The sequence below is a fragment of the Conger conger genome, chromosome 11, assembly GCF_963514075.1.
Source record: "Conger conger chromosome 11, fConCon1.1, whole genome shotgun sequence".
Taxonomy (NCBI): domain Eukaryota; kingdom Metazoa; phylum Chordata; class Actinopteri; order Anguilliformes; family Congridae; genus Conger; species Conger conger.
The window spans coordinates 21262038-21275882 of record NC_083770.1 but is presented as its reverse complement, the minus strand read 5'-3'; the positions used below and the strand labels follow the sequence as shown (position 1 = coordinate 21275882).

General features: G+C 43.3%; 1 protein-coding gene across 1 annotated transcript in view; it reads right to left on the bottom strand.

Annotated features, from left to right (window-relative positions):
• The window catches only part of fras1 (Fraser extracellular matrix complex subunit 1), a 135469-nt gene that overhangs the window by 59669 nt on the left and 61955 nt on the right, over positions 1-13845 (bottom strand). Inside the window, exons 15-20 of the mRNA XM_061259739.1 lie at positions 12760-12903; positions 11518-11658; positions 10977-11117; positions 9918-10085; positions 5747-5887; positions 4089-4232 (exon numbers count right to left, since the gene is read on the bottom strand). Coding sequence (XP_061115723.1) covers positions 4089-4232; positions 5747-5887; positions 9918-10085; positions 10977-11117; positions 11518-11658; positions 12760-12903 — 879 coding nt within the window. The remainder of the gene's footprint in view (positions 1-4088; positions 4233-5746; positions 5888-9917; positions 10086-10976; positions 11118-11517; positions 11659-12759; positions 12904-13845) is intronic.

Here is a 13845-nt window from a genome sequence, read left to right as displayed (position 1 = left end):
AAACTTGGTTAAAGCACAATGTTAGCTATGTTCTGAAACTGCTGGTAGCTGGTCATTTCAAGCTGGTCATAGCTGGATTTTGCACCAGGGCAGAGCCCAGAGCAATAGTACACACCATCTAATGGACAGGGGAGACTGACGTTTGGACATCTACCATGTAACTGTAGGACTGTGCTCACACCCAACTGGGCCTTAACTGAGCAGACAGGAAGCCCTTAGCGACTCTGGATCCGGTGACACAGGTTTTATAGGTGATCACAACTTCTCAAGGTCCAAGGATATCTCCCGTATGTCCCCTAACTCAAGAGGTAAATCGATCTGACGAGACGCATTCCAGTCACGTCCTGGTATGGAGAAGCTCCCTGGAAATAAACTTTCCTGATTATGAGCGCGGATCTGGCTTCTCTTGGCATGCCCTGAGTCGGTAATGACTAATTTTGGCATGATGTAGCTGCATGTGTTCTCACCAGTGCAATTAATCTCGATTATATGAGATACATTTCTCAAGCACTGCACAGGGCAGTGGCAGCCAAGGCACAAAATGTCAGTCAAGGTTTTCTGTATAAGCAGGAATTAGAGGTTACCTATTGTCAAACATTAATGCTATAGCTCTATCCTGCACTCAATACACATTTTTAATGAACCCAGATCCATTCTTTGTTCATGTTTTTTCTTAATAAAGAGCGTCTAGTGATTTCAGCCATTATCAACATTACCTCAATAAACTACTGGGGAAAAAAAGCTTATGTGGGTATGTACGAAATTAAGGGCAAATACAAATGAGTCAAAGAACACACTATGGGCCTGATTTAGTAAGGCCTTCAGCATATGCGGAACCTTTTATTACACGCAGAACCAATAACTTGACTCATTATTGGTGCAAAGCAAATACCAGTAGTTTTGTATGTGCTAAATGGTGTTGAACAAGTTAAAAGGTCTTAAAAGGCCCTCTGAGTGGTAGCATGGAAATACACCAAGCAGCTACCTGGCTAACACAATGTTCTCACAATGTTACAGGAATGTTTTGCCAATGCTACAACATTGCAGCAACATTGAGAGAACATTAGCTGGGTAATTGAAAGAGTCAGAATCAGACTCATGTGAGAGGGTAACACTGAGCAAATTCATGTATTGTTGGACAGGAAGATAAAATTGATTGAGAGCGATAAGTGTAGTGTTGTTATAAGGGTAGTAAATCTAGATTAAGTAGTTCTGGACCATACAGAAAGTGTCAGACAGGGTCAGGGAGACCTATCAAAGAGGGACCAGTGACCCTGGCATTCTGGGAATTGGTGTTTTGAGTGGCCATGGCCCTAATGAGATGGTACAGATATAAATGGGATCGCAGGCAGGAGAGAGCAGCGGCCTTAGACAGATTAAGATGGAAGGAGAGCATGGCTACTCTGCAACAGGAGTGGTGGTGTGTGGTCATGAAGGCTAAATAAATACAGAGGCTGTTTTTCAGGCTCCCAGTACAGAGCTGTAGGGCATCTTTTATTAACAGAGCTGGCATGAGCACGATCAGCAAAAACATGCACACACACACACACACACACACACACACACACACACACAAAAACACAAAAACACCTATGCATGCACACACACACACACACACAGAAGAAGACCACATAAAAAATGCAACTAAAATCAACTGAATGGAATGTTTGATTCATAACCCCTCTACCCTTCTTTCTCCAAAGGGGCTTATCTTTCTTGTAAGGGGGGGCTTATCTTGGGTGGAGGGGGCAAATTAATTATTCATCATGGTTTTAATCACGGGAAGAAGTGCTGGAGCATTTAAAACACAATAAATTCAATTTCATACTGTTAACTCACCAGGGAGCTGCGCTTTATCACAGTCTATACAGTGAACCCATTTCTCAACCAAGGGGTGGAGGAAAAGATTAGTTCGCTTAAATTGTGGTGGTTACTTCTAGAATTGTCTCGAACTCTTCCCTGAGGGAAAACAGTTGGAAGAAATGATTCATTTTATTCAACAGTTTTCTTTTTTTGGGGGGGGGAAAGAGAATCAATCAGACAAGAAAATTGAAAATGCCAACTGGGGTTTCAAATGAAAAAAAAAACGTTGCATTAAAATGCTGTTGCTGACTTCTAATAAGAATGGAAGATTGGGTGAGTCAGGCAGCCAAAGACTCCTCCATTGTCTGGAGCGGTAGACCGTGTACTACGTGATGAACGAATATGATTCCCCTGGACATCCCGCAAGTCTACTGATGACGAATCACTGTGACTTAATTCACAACTAATGACTGTAATTGTGGCCTAATCCATTGGAAGCCAGAGCTTGCCACTTCTACACAGGCAAGAACAGATAGGGCTCCTTTCTGGGAATGGAATAAAACATAGTTTGTCCCATAAGAGCTAGATTACATAGGCTCTGTCACCGCTCTGGGGTTTTAAACGCTGTTGACATTATAGTGTAGCGTATCATTTAGCTGATTGCTTTGCCAGCTCGGATCACATCAAAAGCCCTCACCTCTCTCATTTCGAATTTCAAAAGTGAGACACCTGTGTTTTCAAAACACGAGGGGGGAAAAAAGAAATGTTTAAGAGCAACGAAAGTGGAAAAATGTGGGCCACTCGACAGTAATCTGATTTTCTTTACTGTGTCAGGACCATGGCGGAATCACATCTGGCCTGGTTCTCCGTCGGAGAGACAGAAAAGCAATTCAGAACCGCCCGATAATGGCTTTCTCTTCAGTTCCCACAATAATAGATGGCTCTGCTGCTTCAGGTAAAGCGCACAGCCCACAGAATCATGGTGTCAAGGCTAACTACACAGCTAGAGAGCAATACGCTTCACGGACAGCTCCGGAAGGTTCCTGCTGTCCAAAGGGAAGCCAACACACTCCCCAAGCCCCCAGGTTCCATCCATTTTGTTCTTTGTGAACAATCTGACATTTCTGTTTTGCTGGAAGTTCAAATTCACAGCAAGCGATGACAACTCATTAGCAATGAATGTATCGATGCTATATCACACCATACCACAACCAGCAGACAAAACAACACCCTCAACCTCAACCTCCATCTTCATCCTTCTTAGAATAGCAGTAATCAGGTTAATACATTGCATTATATTACGTTACATTACATTACAGTCATATTCAGGTATTTAGCTGACACTTTTATCGAAAGCCACTAATAGTTCATGAGACTAAGCAGGGGCCAGTCCCCCCTAGAGCAATGTGGGGTGAGGGGCCTTGCTCAATGCCACAACAGTTGCAATGATCTTGAACACTGGGGCTTGAACCACCAACCTTCCAGGTCCCAGTCAAGCACCTTAGCCACTATGCTACTCAGGTGGTGGCTCAACACGAGTGACATAGACATTAATCACTGTAATAAGGGCAAGATAATGGCCAGCACCCAACTGTGTTCATGGTCTCTAGGTGACTTAAACAACTAGTCCCCCCTGTCCTATTGGCAAGACCCATAGTGTCAAAGTGCCAAAGTTGAAACAGGGGGCCACCTTTTGGGGTGATTCACACATTACCATGAAAAAAAGCTAAATGAGAAGGTCAAGTTAGCATTTACAAGATGGACCAATTCACTGGTGAGCAATAGGCAAATGTTCTGCAGCGGCAGTGCTCATGGGAGATGAGGTCCAAAGGTGGAGTCTGCAGAGTATGCTAAACCTTGCTCTGGACTACACTTCCCTACATGGTACAATTCGGTTTGCATTCCTTGGGCCAGAGTTCCTAACGTTAACTCAGACATGGACAGGCTGGGCAATGTCATTGACAATGTTTCTCAGTTGAAAGAAGTCTCAGTCTTTCGACAGTAAAATATCCAGTGTTGCAGTAATACAACTCTAACAGAGTATGTACATATGGTCTAAAAGGGGCCATTTGTACAGCTGCAAAAGTAAGTGTAAGAGTTGATTTAACACTGAACATTTTACTGTGTAGCTGAAAGACTTAAAACACAGTCATTGACACTGCCAAGACCCATTCATTAGTCAGTGATTGACAGCAAACAATATCTCCAACAATCAAGAAATGTTTTAAGAAGCTCCCCATACTTGTCTTTGAATAGCTCCCACCCAGCAGCTCCCAGTTACTTACCTGCACAGTATCCCTCAGAGTTTAGAAACTGCCCTTCGGGGCAACTGGTCCAGCAGTAACCATCCTGGAGGTTGGCGTGGGGCAAACAGGCCGAGCAGTCTGCCTCGGAGGGCCCTGAGCAGTCACTGCAGGAGGGGTGGCAGGCTGGGAGAGGGGGCAAGGGGGGGCAACTGTCACTCGGCAACAGCACCGAACACAATACTCAAGACTAAGAGCCGCAGGGCCAGGTCAAAGAGAGACCCCATTATCGACCCGCACTGAATCCCTTTAATAATTCATCCCTTGTGTTTAATTCATTCACTTTCAGGACTGTGTTAAGCCTGGTATCAACGCAGTGATGGATTTTGAGCTTTCTCAGCTCATTTCAAACCACTGAGAAACCTTACAGCACACCAGGCATCAGTTGAAATATATGCATTTTGGAAACTTTGGTAAATAACGAAAAATCTCATTTGTAGGGGCTCAACTTTTTCCAAGTATAGAATTGTTCTCACTGGATAGCCTGAATCAATCCTGTTAATGTAGCCTCTGGGACTTTCCACCACAGAGACCCTCATGCCTTTCTAATATACGGATCATATTAAGAACTAACAAAACAGATCCATAACAATAAACTCGGGAGTTACTCTGACACACAGCTAGCATTACGTACACATGGTGACATCTCCAGGACATTTAAATGCCATATACGTAAAATATTACCCCCCACCACAGCAGATGGAGAGATACTGTAAGTGTTGTCGAGAGGAGGAGAGGACGCCACAATGTAGATCATTTAATAATTTAGCATTAGGCACCCATCTACAGAATGCTGTTTCATCACTGCTACCAAAATGAGTGCCCCCTGAAAGTGTAATAGTGGGGTCCATATGCTAACTCGGGATGCTGTGTCCAGGGTGTATTCCTGCCTCTCGCCCAGTGCATGCTGGGATAGGCTCCAGCCCCCTTTGAGACCCTGACCAAAAACAAGCGGGTTAGATAATTGATGGATAGATGGATAGATTAATGGATGAAGGGATGGATGAATTTAATTTGAGTCACATCAGGATAATAACATGAAGTTAACTGAAATCTGTTCATATTCAATGGGTTTTTTCAACAAATCAGCTTAATTTCACTACTTAATTTCCTGAATGGCAGACTCGAAATGGAACTGACAGACCTGGGTGAAATACATAATTGTATGGTGTATTGGAACCTATGAAATACTCTCAAAAAGTGCAAACTCCACCTTCTGGCCTGACTGGTTGGCTCAATTGCACCAGGCAAGATCAATCGAGCACAGAAAAGTATTAAAATCCAAAACAATTACATAATTAAGGTCTGCTGTGTGTTTCATTAAAGTTAAATCAGGATAATAACATGAAACTAATTGATATCCATCCATATTCAATGAGGCTTTTTCAACGAATTAGCTGAATTCCGCAACTTAATTTCCTGCATGGCGGAGTTGAAATGGAACTGAACCAGTCAAACACGTATTTGTTTTGGATTAAAATACTGTTTCTAGGTTTTACTGAGCTTGTCTGGAGTATTGGAAAATCTGAATTATGCTCAAAAAGTGCGAACACCACCTTGTGGCCCTTGGCTGGTTCAATTGCAGCAGGCAAGATCAACTACTGAGGTCAGAACTGAACCCATTCCTGGTTTTTACTCACCGAAACATCCACCGTTCTGACCGTGGAAGCCACGGGGGCATGTATGCAGACACTGGCCCAGGTGCAGGAGGGCTGGGGGGGTACAGGAGGTGCAGTTGAACGCACTCCCCCCGGAACACTGCGCACAGGAGCCATCACACTCTGCAGAGACACATGGAGGTCAGTGGAGTCTTTTTTAAAGCTTCTTTTCTCTATCTAGTTTCTATCATTACATTTTACTTCCACTGCAAAAAGTATTTAGTCTTACTGCATTTCTATTACTTTTTTTACAACAAAAAAAAAGACATGAAAATATTAAAACTGCCAATGAGGTGACAGTTTTACTCATTTCAAGAGTCTTCAGTCTCATTATGTGACTAAAGCACTTGAAAGTTCTTTTTTAAATGTGGCAGACACTTTTATCCAAAGCAGCCTACAATAAGTGCATAATGAAAGTTGTTGGAAGTCTAGTTCACACAGTAAACATTGGCTAAGTCAGAAAAGTTATAGCAAGTCATAAACTGGAACAGAGGTATAATTACAAGAGATATGATAATGATAAACATTAAGATGAAGACAAGTGTTAGACAAAAGTGATAGAAGATTGGGGGAAGGCACATTCTGAAGAGATTCTCTCATGTTCTGCTATCACTACCTCCCACGTTCCACTCAAACCACAGCTACATGGCTTCAGGCCTAAAGGCTTACAGTGAAAAGAAGAAGACCGGCTCAACCAACCTCATGACCTCGCTCAATCTAACTTTGCACCCGCCTGTCAACGCCTGGAGACAGGAGTTATGGCTCAAAAACAAGCCCAATAAGCAGACGGTCGCACCTTCTGAAGGCATCCTCATAACCCCTCAGAGCAGGGCTGGATTTAGACCCCAGTTTAAATCCCCCCCCCCGCCCCACCTCCCACACCTGACAACCTGTCAGGGATACACAACCACAAAACAGCTGGAGGGCGCAGACTGAACCCGCAAACACTCGACTTTTAGGCAAATTAAATCTCGGGCTGCTTTTTCTGCGAACCCCGTCGGCTCAACTCCATGACACCAGACGTCCCTGGCAGCAGCTGTGGTGGAGACAGAGGCCCCGACATCTTTTATGCACGCGTCTGTTTGGGCTGCTTAAGCTGTCACCGGATGAGAAAGGCCTATCTCCAGCTCTGATTGAGTGCCCTACCCCCCTCTTCTCAGTGCTGGGAACACAATTAAAAACCTCCATCTATTGTGGAGAAATAAAAGAAAGGTGAACAAAGTCATTTCTTTTCTTTAATATAATATCTGGTATCTGCTCTCACGCGGAGGCCGGGAGGCTTGGCAGCATATTGATTTCTGCACTTCATGGATGATATTTTTTTCCCTCGATTGACGTTTTTATGGAAACGTAACGGAAAGCCACAGGCTTGGAACGTGAATGGTGCAATATTTTGCTGAGATTCCGTTCGATCTCGTAGAGGAGGGTTTCTTGTAATCTGCTTCTGCGGAGTCTCTTTGATCATCGTGGTGGTGCGACGGCATTCCCCGAGTTTCCCAGGAGGTCCTTGCCAAATACTCTGCCTAAACACAACTTTGGCAAGAGATCCCAAAGCAGTAAGCCCCTGTATTTAGGAAAGCTTCTGTCTCCACAAACAGGTAAAACAAGGAATTCCATCCAAGAATTTCCCCCAGCTGACATTCAATCCTTCAACAGGCAGAGGTTATCCTCATTCCTGAGACATGACTCTGATTGGGCCATGACAGAGATCTGTTCCTGAGACATGCCTCTGATTGGGCCATCACAGAGATCTGTTCCTGAGACATGCCTCTGATTGGGCCATCACAGAGATCTGTTCCTGAGACATGCCTCTGATTGGGCCTTCACAGAGATCTCACGTGTGCATTAGCCTACAGCTCTGAGTCTGGCCATAATAAGGATGTTAAGAGATATCAGTTCAATGTAGGACAAAGACATCGACTGCACTAACATATCTAAAAAAATATTTAAAAAATAAGGAAGTTACATTTATACAAACAATTTGCATAGGTAACCTATATGTATGACTGTATGGATGACATGTTTGGTAATAGGTATACTGTGCTGAATGATACATAGACCACAATGCATTCTGGGAAGTAATTTGCCCTTTTCTAGTATCAGAGTGCAAATGGGTCCTACTGAACCAACCATTAAAGGGACTGTTTACTTTAGTTAAACAGAATTGAGCCACCCTTTCAAATGTTGAGTATCACTGCAAAATCGCATTTGCAGTCAGTCAAATGACTATTCACCCTTCTGGTAATGGCCGGTGAGTGAGTACACACAGACTACACAGTGAGACTGGCAGTTATCTACCAGAGGAATGTGGTGTGGAGAAATGCCAGAAGAAACGCTTGTTTCAGAAAGGTCGCTGTTTCTCTCTGCTCACACCCTGAACTGTATGTAGCAGTCTGTTAAAAATGAACATATCATAAATCATAACCGCGATTCCTGCATAGTGATGCTCTTATAATCCCTGTGGGAGCACAGATACCCTTTTGCAGAAAGCACTGCAGCCCCAGATTAATGTGCAGTTCTCCAAACAGACAGATAAGAGACTGACAGTAGACTACTGTTTAAATTAGCACTCAGGCATGCGAGCGGGGGGAGAAGGAGATGAGCACTATTTCTAAAAAATATTCATTTAATGTTTTACTCATTTAATTTTTCATTAGTTACATTTATTTACCCTTTTATGTTTCATTACTTTAGAAACATTGACATTTCTTGGCACAAACCTGCTGAGAATAATAAGCAAGTCCGGTCGCTCCCTGGAACCCTGACTAATCATTAGTGAGGATGGCAATAATTTCAGCAGTCTTATTCCTTTTAAGGGCTCATTATTAAGCCCAAGGCTTTGGATGGCCCTGATGGAAAAACTGTGGACAATTAGCCATAGCTTTGCATGGCCATGTTATATTTTAGGTCTGTATTATGCTTTCCATAATTACTTGACTGTCAAGAATATATTTTTTAAACCAATGGATATTTATCTATAATTGTATTGTATAGACATAAATATTCACTCACTAAGCACTATATTAGGTAGACCAGTACACCAGCTTGTTAATGTGAATATTGAATCAACCAATCATGTGGCAGCAACTAAAGGCATGAAAGCATGCAGACATGGTCAAGAGGTTCAACTGTTTTTCAGACCAAATGTCAGAATAGGGAAGAAATGTGATCTAAGTGACTTTGACCTTGGAATGATTGTTGGTGCCAGACAGGGTGGGTGAATATCTCAGAAACTTCTCATCTACTGGCATTTTCACACACAACAGACTTTAGGGGTGCAAAAAACAAAAAACATCCAGTGAGCAGCAGTTCAGTGGGCAAAAACATGTTCTTAATGACAGAGGTCAGAGGAGAAGGGTCAGACTGGTCAAAGCTGACAGAAAGGTGACAGTAACGCAAATAACCACACATTACTGTGGTATGCAGAAGAGCATTTCTGAACATACAACGTGTCAAAGTGGATAGGCTACAGCAGCAGAAGACTTAAGTCTAAAATATAAGTCTCATGGATACCCAATAATTGCTCACTGAGTGTATATACCCATCATCTCAATGAAGACAAGGATGGGCATCTACTGGATAATCATCATCATCATCGTTATCACAATCATCATCATCTTTGATATTATCACTGACATCACCATCAATAATGGTTGTCATCATCAACTCTGTGATCAACACATCCATAATCATCAATATAATCATAATCACATTCATAATCATAGCCAGTTGGGATTATAAGCATCATGCCTACCTCTTTTGCCATTTTTCTGATCGTCATAATTATAATCATCCAGACCTGAGTAAAATATGTCATTGTTTTGGATTCAAATACTTTTCTATGCTTGACTGATCCCTGGTGCAGGTGAGTCAACCAAGAGGACCAGAAGGTGAGATTGGCACTTTTTCAGTGTTTCATAGGTTCCAATACACCACACCAGCTCAGTAAAGCGTAAAAAAGTATTTGAATCGAAAACAGTTATGTATTCGACCCAGGTCTGCATCCATCACTGCCATCACTTTCTCCGTCTTCATCGGTTCTGGCTTCATAAACCTGGAGCGACCTTTTTTTGACTGAGTGAAACTATTCTTCTTTTTACTTTGACATCACTACCTTCCCACACCCGGTATCACGGCTGTCTCAGGCACTGACCTCGGCAGGTGTGTTCAGGGTCGGGGTAAAACCGCTCGTTACAGGCGGCTCCGCAGACCCCATACCCCACACGGCTGTTCTGGGGGTGCAGCGCCTCCTCTGGTTTTTGGCAGCGCAGGCAGTCCGAGTGATTGGGGCCGACACAGGACCTGCAGGACGGGTGACAGCCTGGGGGGCGTGGGTGGAGGGGGGGGGGGGGGGACAAGGCTCTCATTAACTCCCTGTCTCTCAGCGACGCAAGAGCGTGTCAGAAAGACAAGCCTCTCAAACCGCCATTTGTCTTCGCCGCGGCGGACAAGCCGGCTCATTTGCATTCAGTGGCAACGGGCCACTTTCCCCAGAAGCAGTCCTGACTGATGCTGGAGGACAGGCCCAAACGCAGCGCAAAATGGAGGCACAATTCCGGCTTTAAGGACCACTTAGCTCCTCAACAGAAGCTTCTGCGGTGCAGTAAACGCTGTTACAATTCCCCAAAGACAGGTTTGCTTAAAAAAAATGGGTTGCTAAAACGGCTTTCTGAGAATTCATTATCAGCTTACTTTACAATTTATAATTTAACCTGCATACCAAACTGGAGCTAGGAATCAATTACAAGTTTAAAGCAAAAAAAGTCAATAAGCATTTTCAAGTGCGCAAAAAGTTCAGAAACTGCGTGGAACAAATCACTGACCTTGAAAGGGCTGTCCTAACAACAACTGGCATCGTACATTGAAAAAGGCAATTTGCCTCCGTTTCGTTATCACGTATCACCAGACTCTGTTCCTTTTTTAGCATTTTTCTACTTTCTAGTTAGCTATTGAGTGCTGCTTTACTGTGTATACTAAAAGTAGCTCTCCAACAGAGTTCCCATGTTGTTAGCATAGCAAAGTAACTCTCATAAGTGCCAAAGTTTCAGAAAATAAGTTCTCCAAAGTATTTTATTCCAATCACCTGGATTTGCTAAGCCAGGCGACAGAAATAATTACTGAAATGTGTTAGAAACACATGGCAGGACTTTGACCTCTGGACTCTTCTACCACTATAAGGTGACTGTATGGGGAAGATGGGGTAGTTTCTTACTTTGACAGACCCCCTCCTGGGAGTATTGACCCTGTCCACACGTGTCCAGACACTGTCCATGGTACAGGGCTAGCGTCCCAGGACAGAGGGTACACTGGGACACCAAGGGGCCGGAGCAGGCCGCGCAGGAGCTGTGGCAGGCTGGGAGAAGGTTAAAGGTCACATGAACTTCAACAGCCAATCAGAAAGCAGCAGCAGCAGCACAAAGCATAAATTAGTTACCATGTCCTGTCAAAAGTACCTCCCTTTATATATTTTATATGAGGCCACACACCCAGTACATAATCGTATGGCTTTCAGCATGTCTTAGCTATGTATCTATGGGACAAGAATTATGTAGCGTGCAGTGAGTATATATATTAATAATGCATACCAGTGCTGTGTGCTGCTCATGAGAGGGTTTACAGCCTTTGGCAATTTATACCATTTTCCGTCAATCTTTAAATATGTGCACTGAGCTAGACGATGACGTGGGATGGAACAGTTGCATACAGTTTTGTCCAGACTTCTTTAAAAAATAAAGAGAAAAGAGGACACCCACCCCTGCATCTGCCATGACCGTCCTTGTAGTTCTGCTCTGGGCAGTGTGGCATACATTTCCCATGATGCAATGCAGAGTCAGGTGGGCATGTCATGCAGCTGGGGTTGTCAGGGTAACAGGTCAAGCAGGATTCATCACAAGCTGGAAAAGAAGAAGTTGGGAAAAGTGAATAAGGAGAGAAGTTTCTATCCATCCATCCACCCGCTATCTAACTGGCTTATTCTTGGTCAGGGTCACGGGGAGGCTGGAGTGTATCATGCGAGGGGCAGGAATAGACCCTGGACAGGTCACAGCTTCACTATATTGTATACATATAAATGTGTATGTACATATTTGCGTGTATATACAGTATATGTGTGTGCATTTAATAGTGAACTTTTAATAGTGTTTAAATTTACATATTAGATTGTTTTGAGAAAGTATTGATTTTCCCAAGTTCATCTAGCAGTGTAATTCCTCTAAGCACAGTTAAATACCCTAATAATAACAGGACAATATTACACTACAAAAGAAAGCAATGTGACACCCCCATCACTGTAGGGTACTAAAATACCGGCGCACGTTAAAACAGGAATATGACTTCAGCTTCCAGCGTGGAGATTTGCACTAAATTCCACACGCTCCAGGGGACAAGACAATCCCTCAGCACCTCCCATCGGCACAATGAGGAAAACCGAGGGAATGACATACTGGGAAAACAGAGCTCATCTGGGATTCAGGTTTTCCCAGTTCACATGATGGGGACATTTTTGGATTGGCGTCTGTTGTCTGGTTTGTGTCTAGTTCTGCATTCACGGTGCGCTGAAGCGCTAGATCTGACGCTGGCACATTTGCAGACAATTATTCATTATGTTTTCTTCACCTACTTAATTAGGAACATTTGTGTGAGACCCAGGGGATGTGCAGGGCTGAATATATCCACACACAATGCAGACTAAAGGGATGGTATTTTGCTGCTTTCCACAATTCCATCTATTGGCTTATGGCTTTGTTTAGAAGAGAGCATAATTAACAACAAAAGATTCTGCCTGATATTTTTAGCTTATTGTGAAGCTACCACATGCACACACACACACTCTCTCAAACACACACGCGCACGCTCTCAAACACACGCGCGCACACACACACATAGAAACACACACACACATGCACGCACACTCTCAAACACACACACACACACACACACTTCCTGCTTGGTAACCTTGACTGATGCAGAGAATGCAGGACTATTCACACACTCACCGTGGCAGGTGTCCTCAGTGGTGTAGAATCCAGGGCCGCATTCCGGAACACAAAGTCCGTCTCTGAGCAGGAGGGCGGGGTCAGAGCATGACTGACAGTCCTGCTGCCCAGGCCCATGGCACGCCGAGCAGTCGTCATGGCAACCTGTGCCACAGAGGCCCAATTCAATTAGTTAGGCTCAACAGAATTACACCAAAAAGAATTGGGGAAAACAAAGTGATAGCTCTTAATATTGCTTAAAGCCAGTTGTGTTGGCTACGGTAGGAGTGCTTGTGCAGAATGTTGAACATTGGGTCCTGATATGCAGTTTCTTCCATACAACAATAGACTAACTTTATCTCACAATTTGACTCAATGTAGTACATTACAGAGAGGGCTTTCCCCCCCAATGAGCAGAACAAAGTTTTTCCAGTTCACATGGTAATTTGGTGGTCAGTATTCACTCCTGGAGTAAATTAGTTGGGCAAAAGCAATGTGTGAGAGTTCAGCCACTTGCTCCTCAGCCCACCTATATTGCAGTAAGTTCTTTTTTGCGTCGACAACAAAACTACCCTCAATGATCCCCCAATTAAGTTCTGAGCGAGTGCCCCCACAAAGTAATTCACTGCACCGGACTTTGTGAGCTGGAATGCCGGCACAAGAGGGAACAAAAGGCCACATTTTCCGAGCTCCGGAAAACCGACCGTCTCTGGTGGAAAGCTATAAAAGTGGCCCTCAGGAGGCAGAGGATAAAGGTCACTGGATAAAAAAATATCCACAGTAACACTTTACAATAAGGTTACGTGAACTGGCTTTAACTAATGAAGTCATTACTATATTACTGAAAAGTTAAGCATTTCAGCTTTGTTTATGTTTTTGTACATGATTAATTCATGTTAACAACAATACTAGTTGATTCAAATTCATGTTGGAATGGAAAAAGTATTTGTTCATCGTTAACTAACTATAAACATATCCTATGGTTTGCTAATGTATAAATATTAATGTAACTAATGCATTAGTCCAAAGATACACTTTAACGAATGAAAACTACATTTCATGCCTAATTAATGTATTTGCACATGAATTTATTCATGTTAATAACTA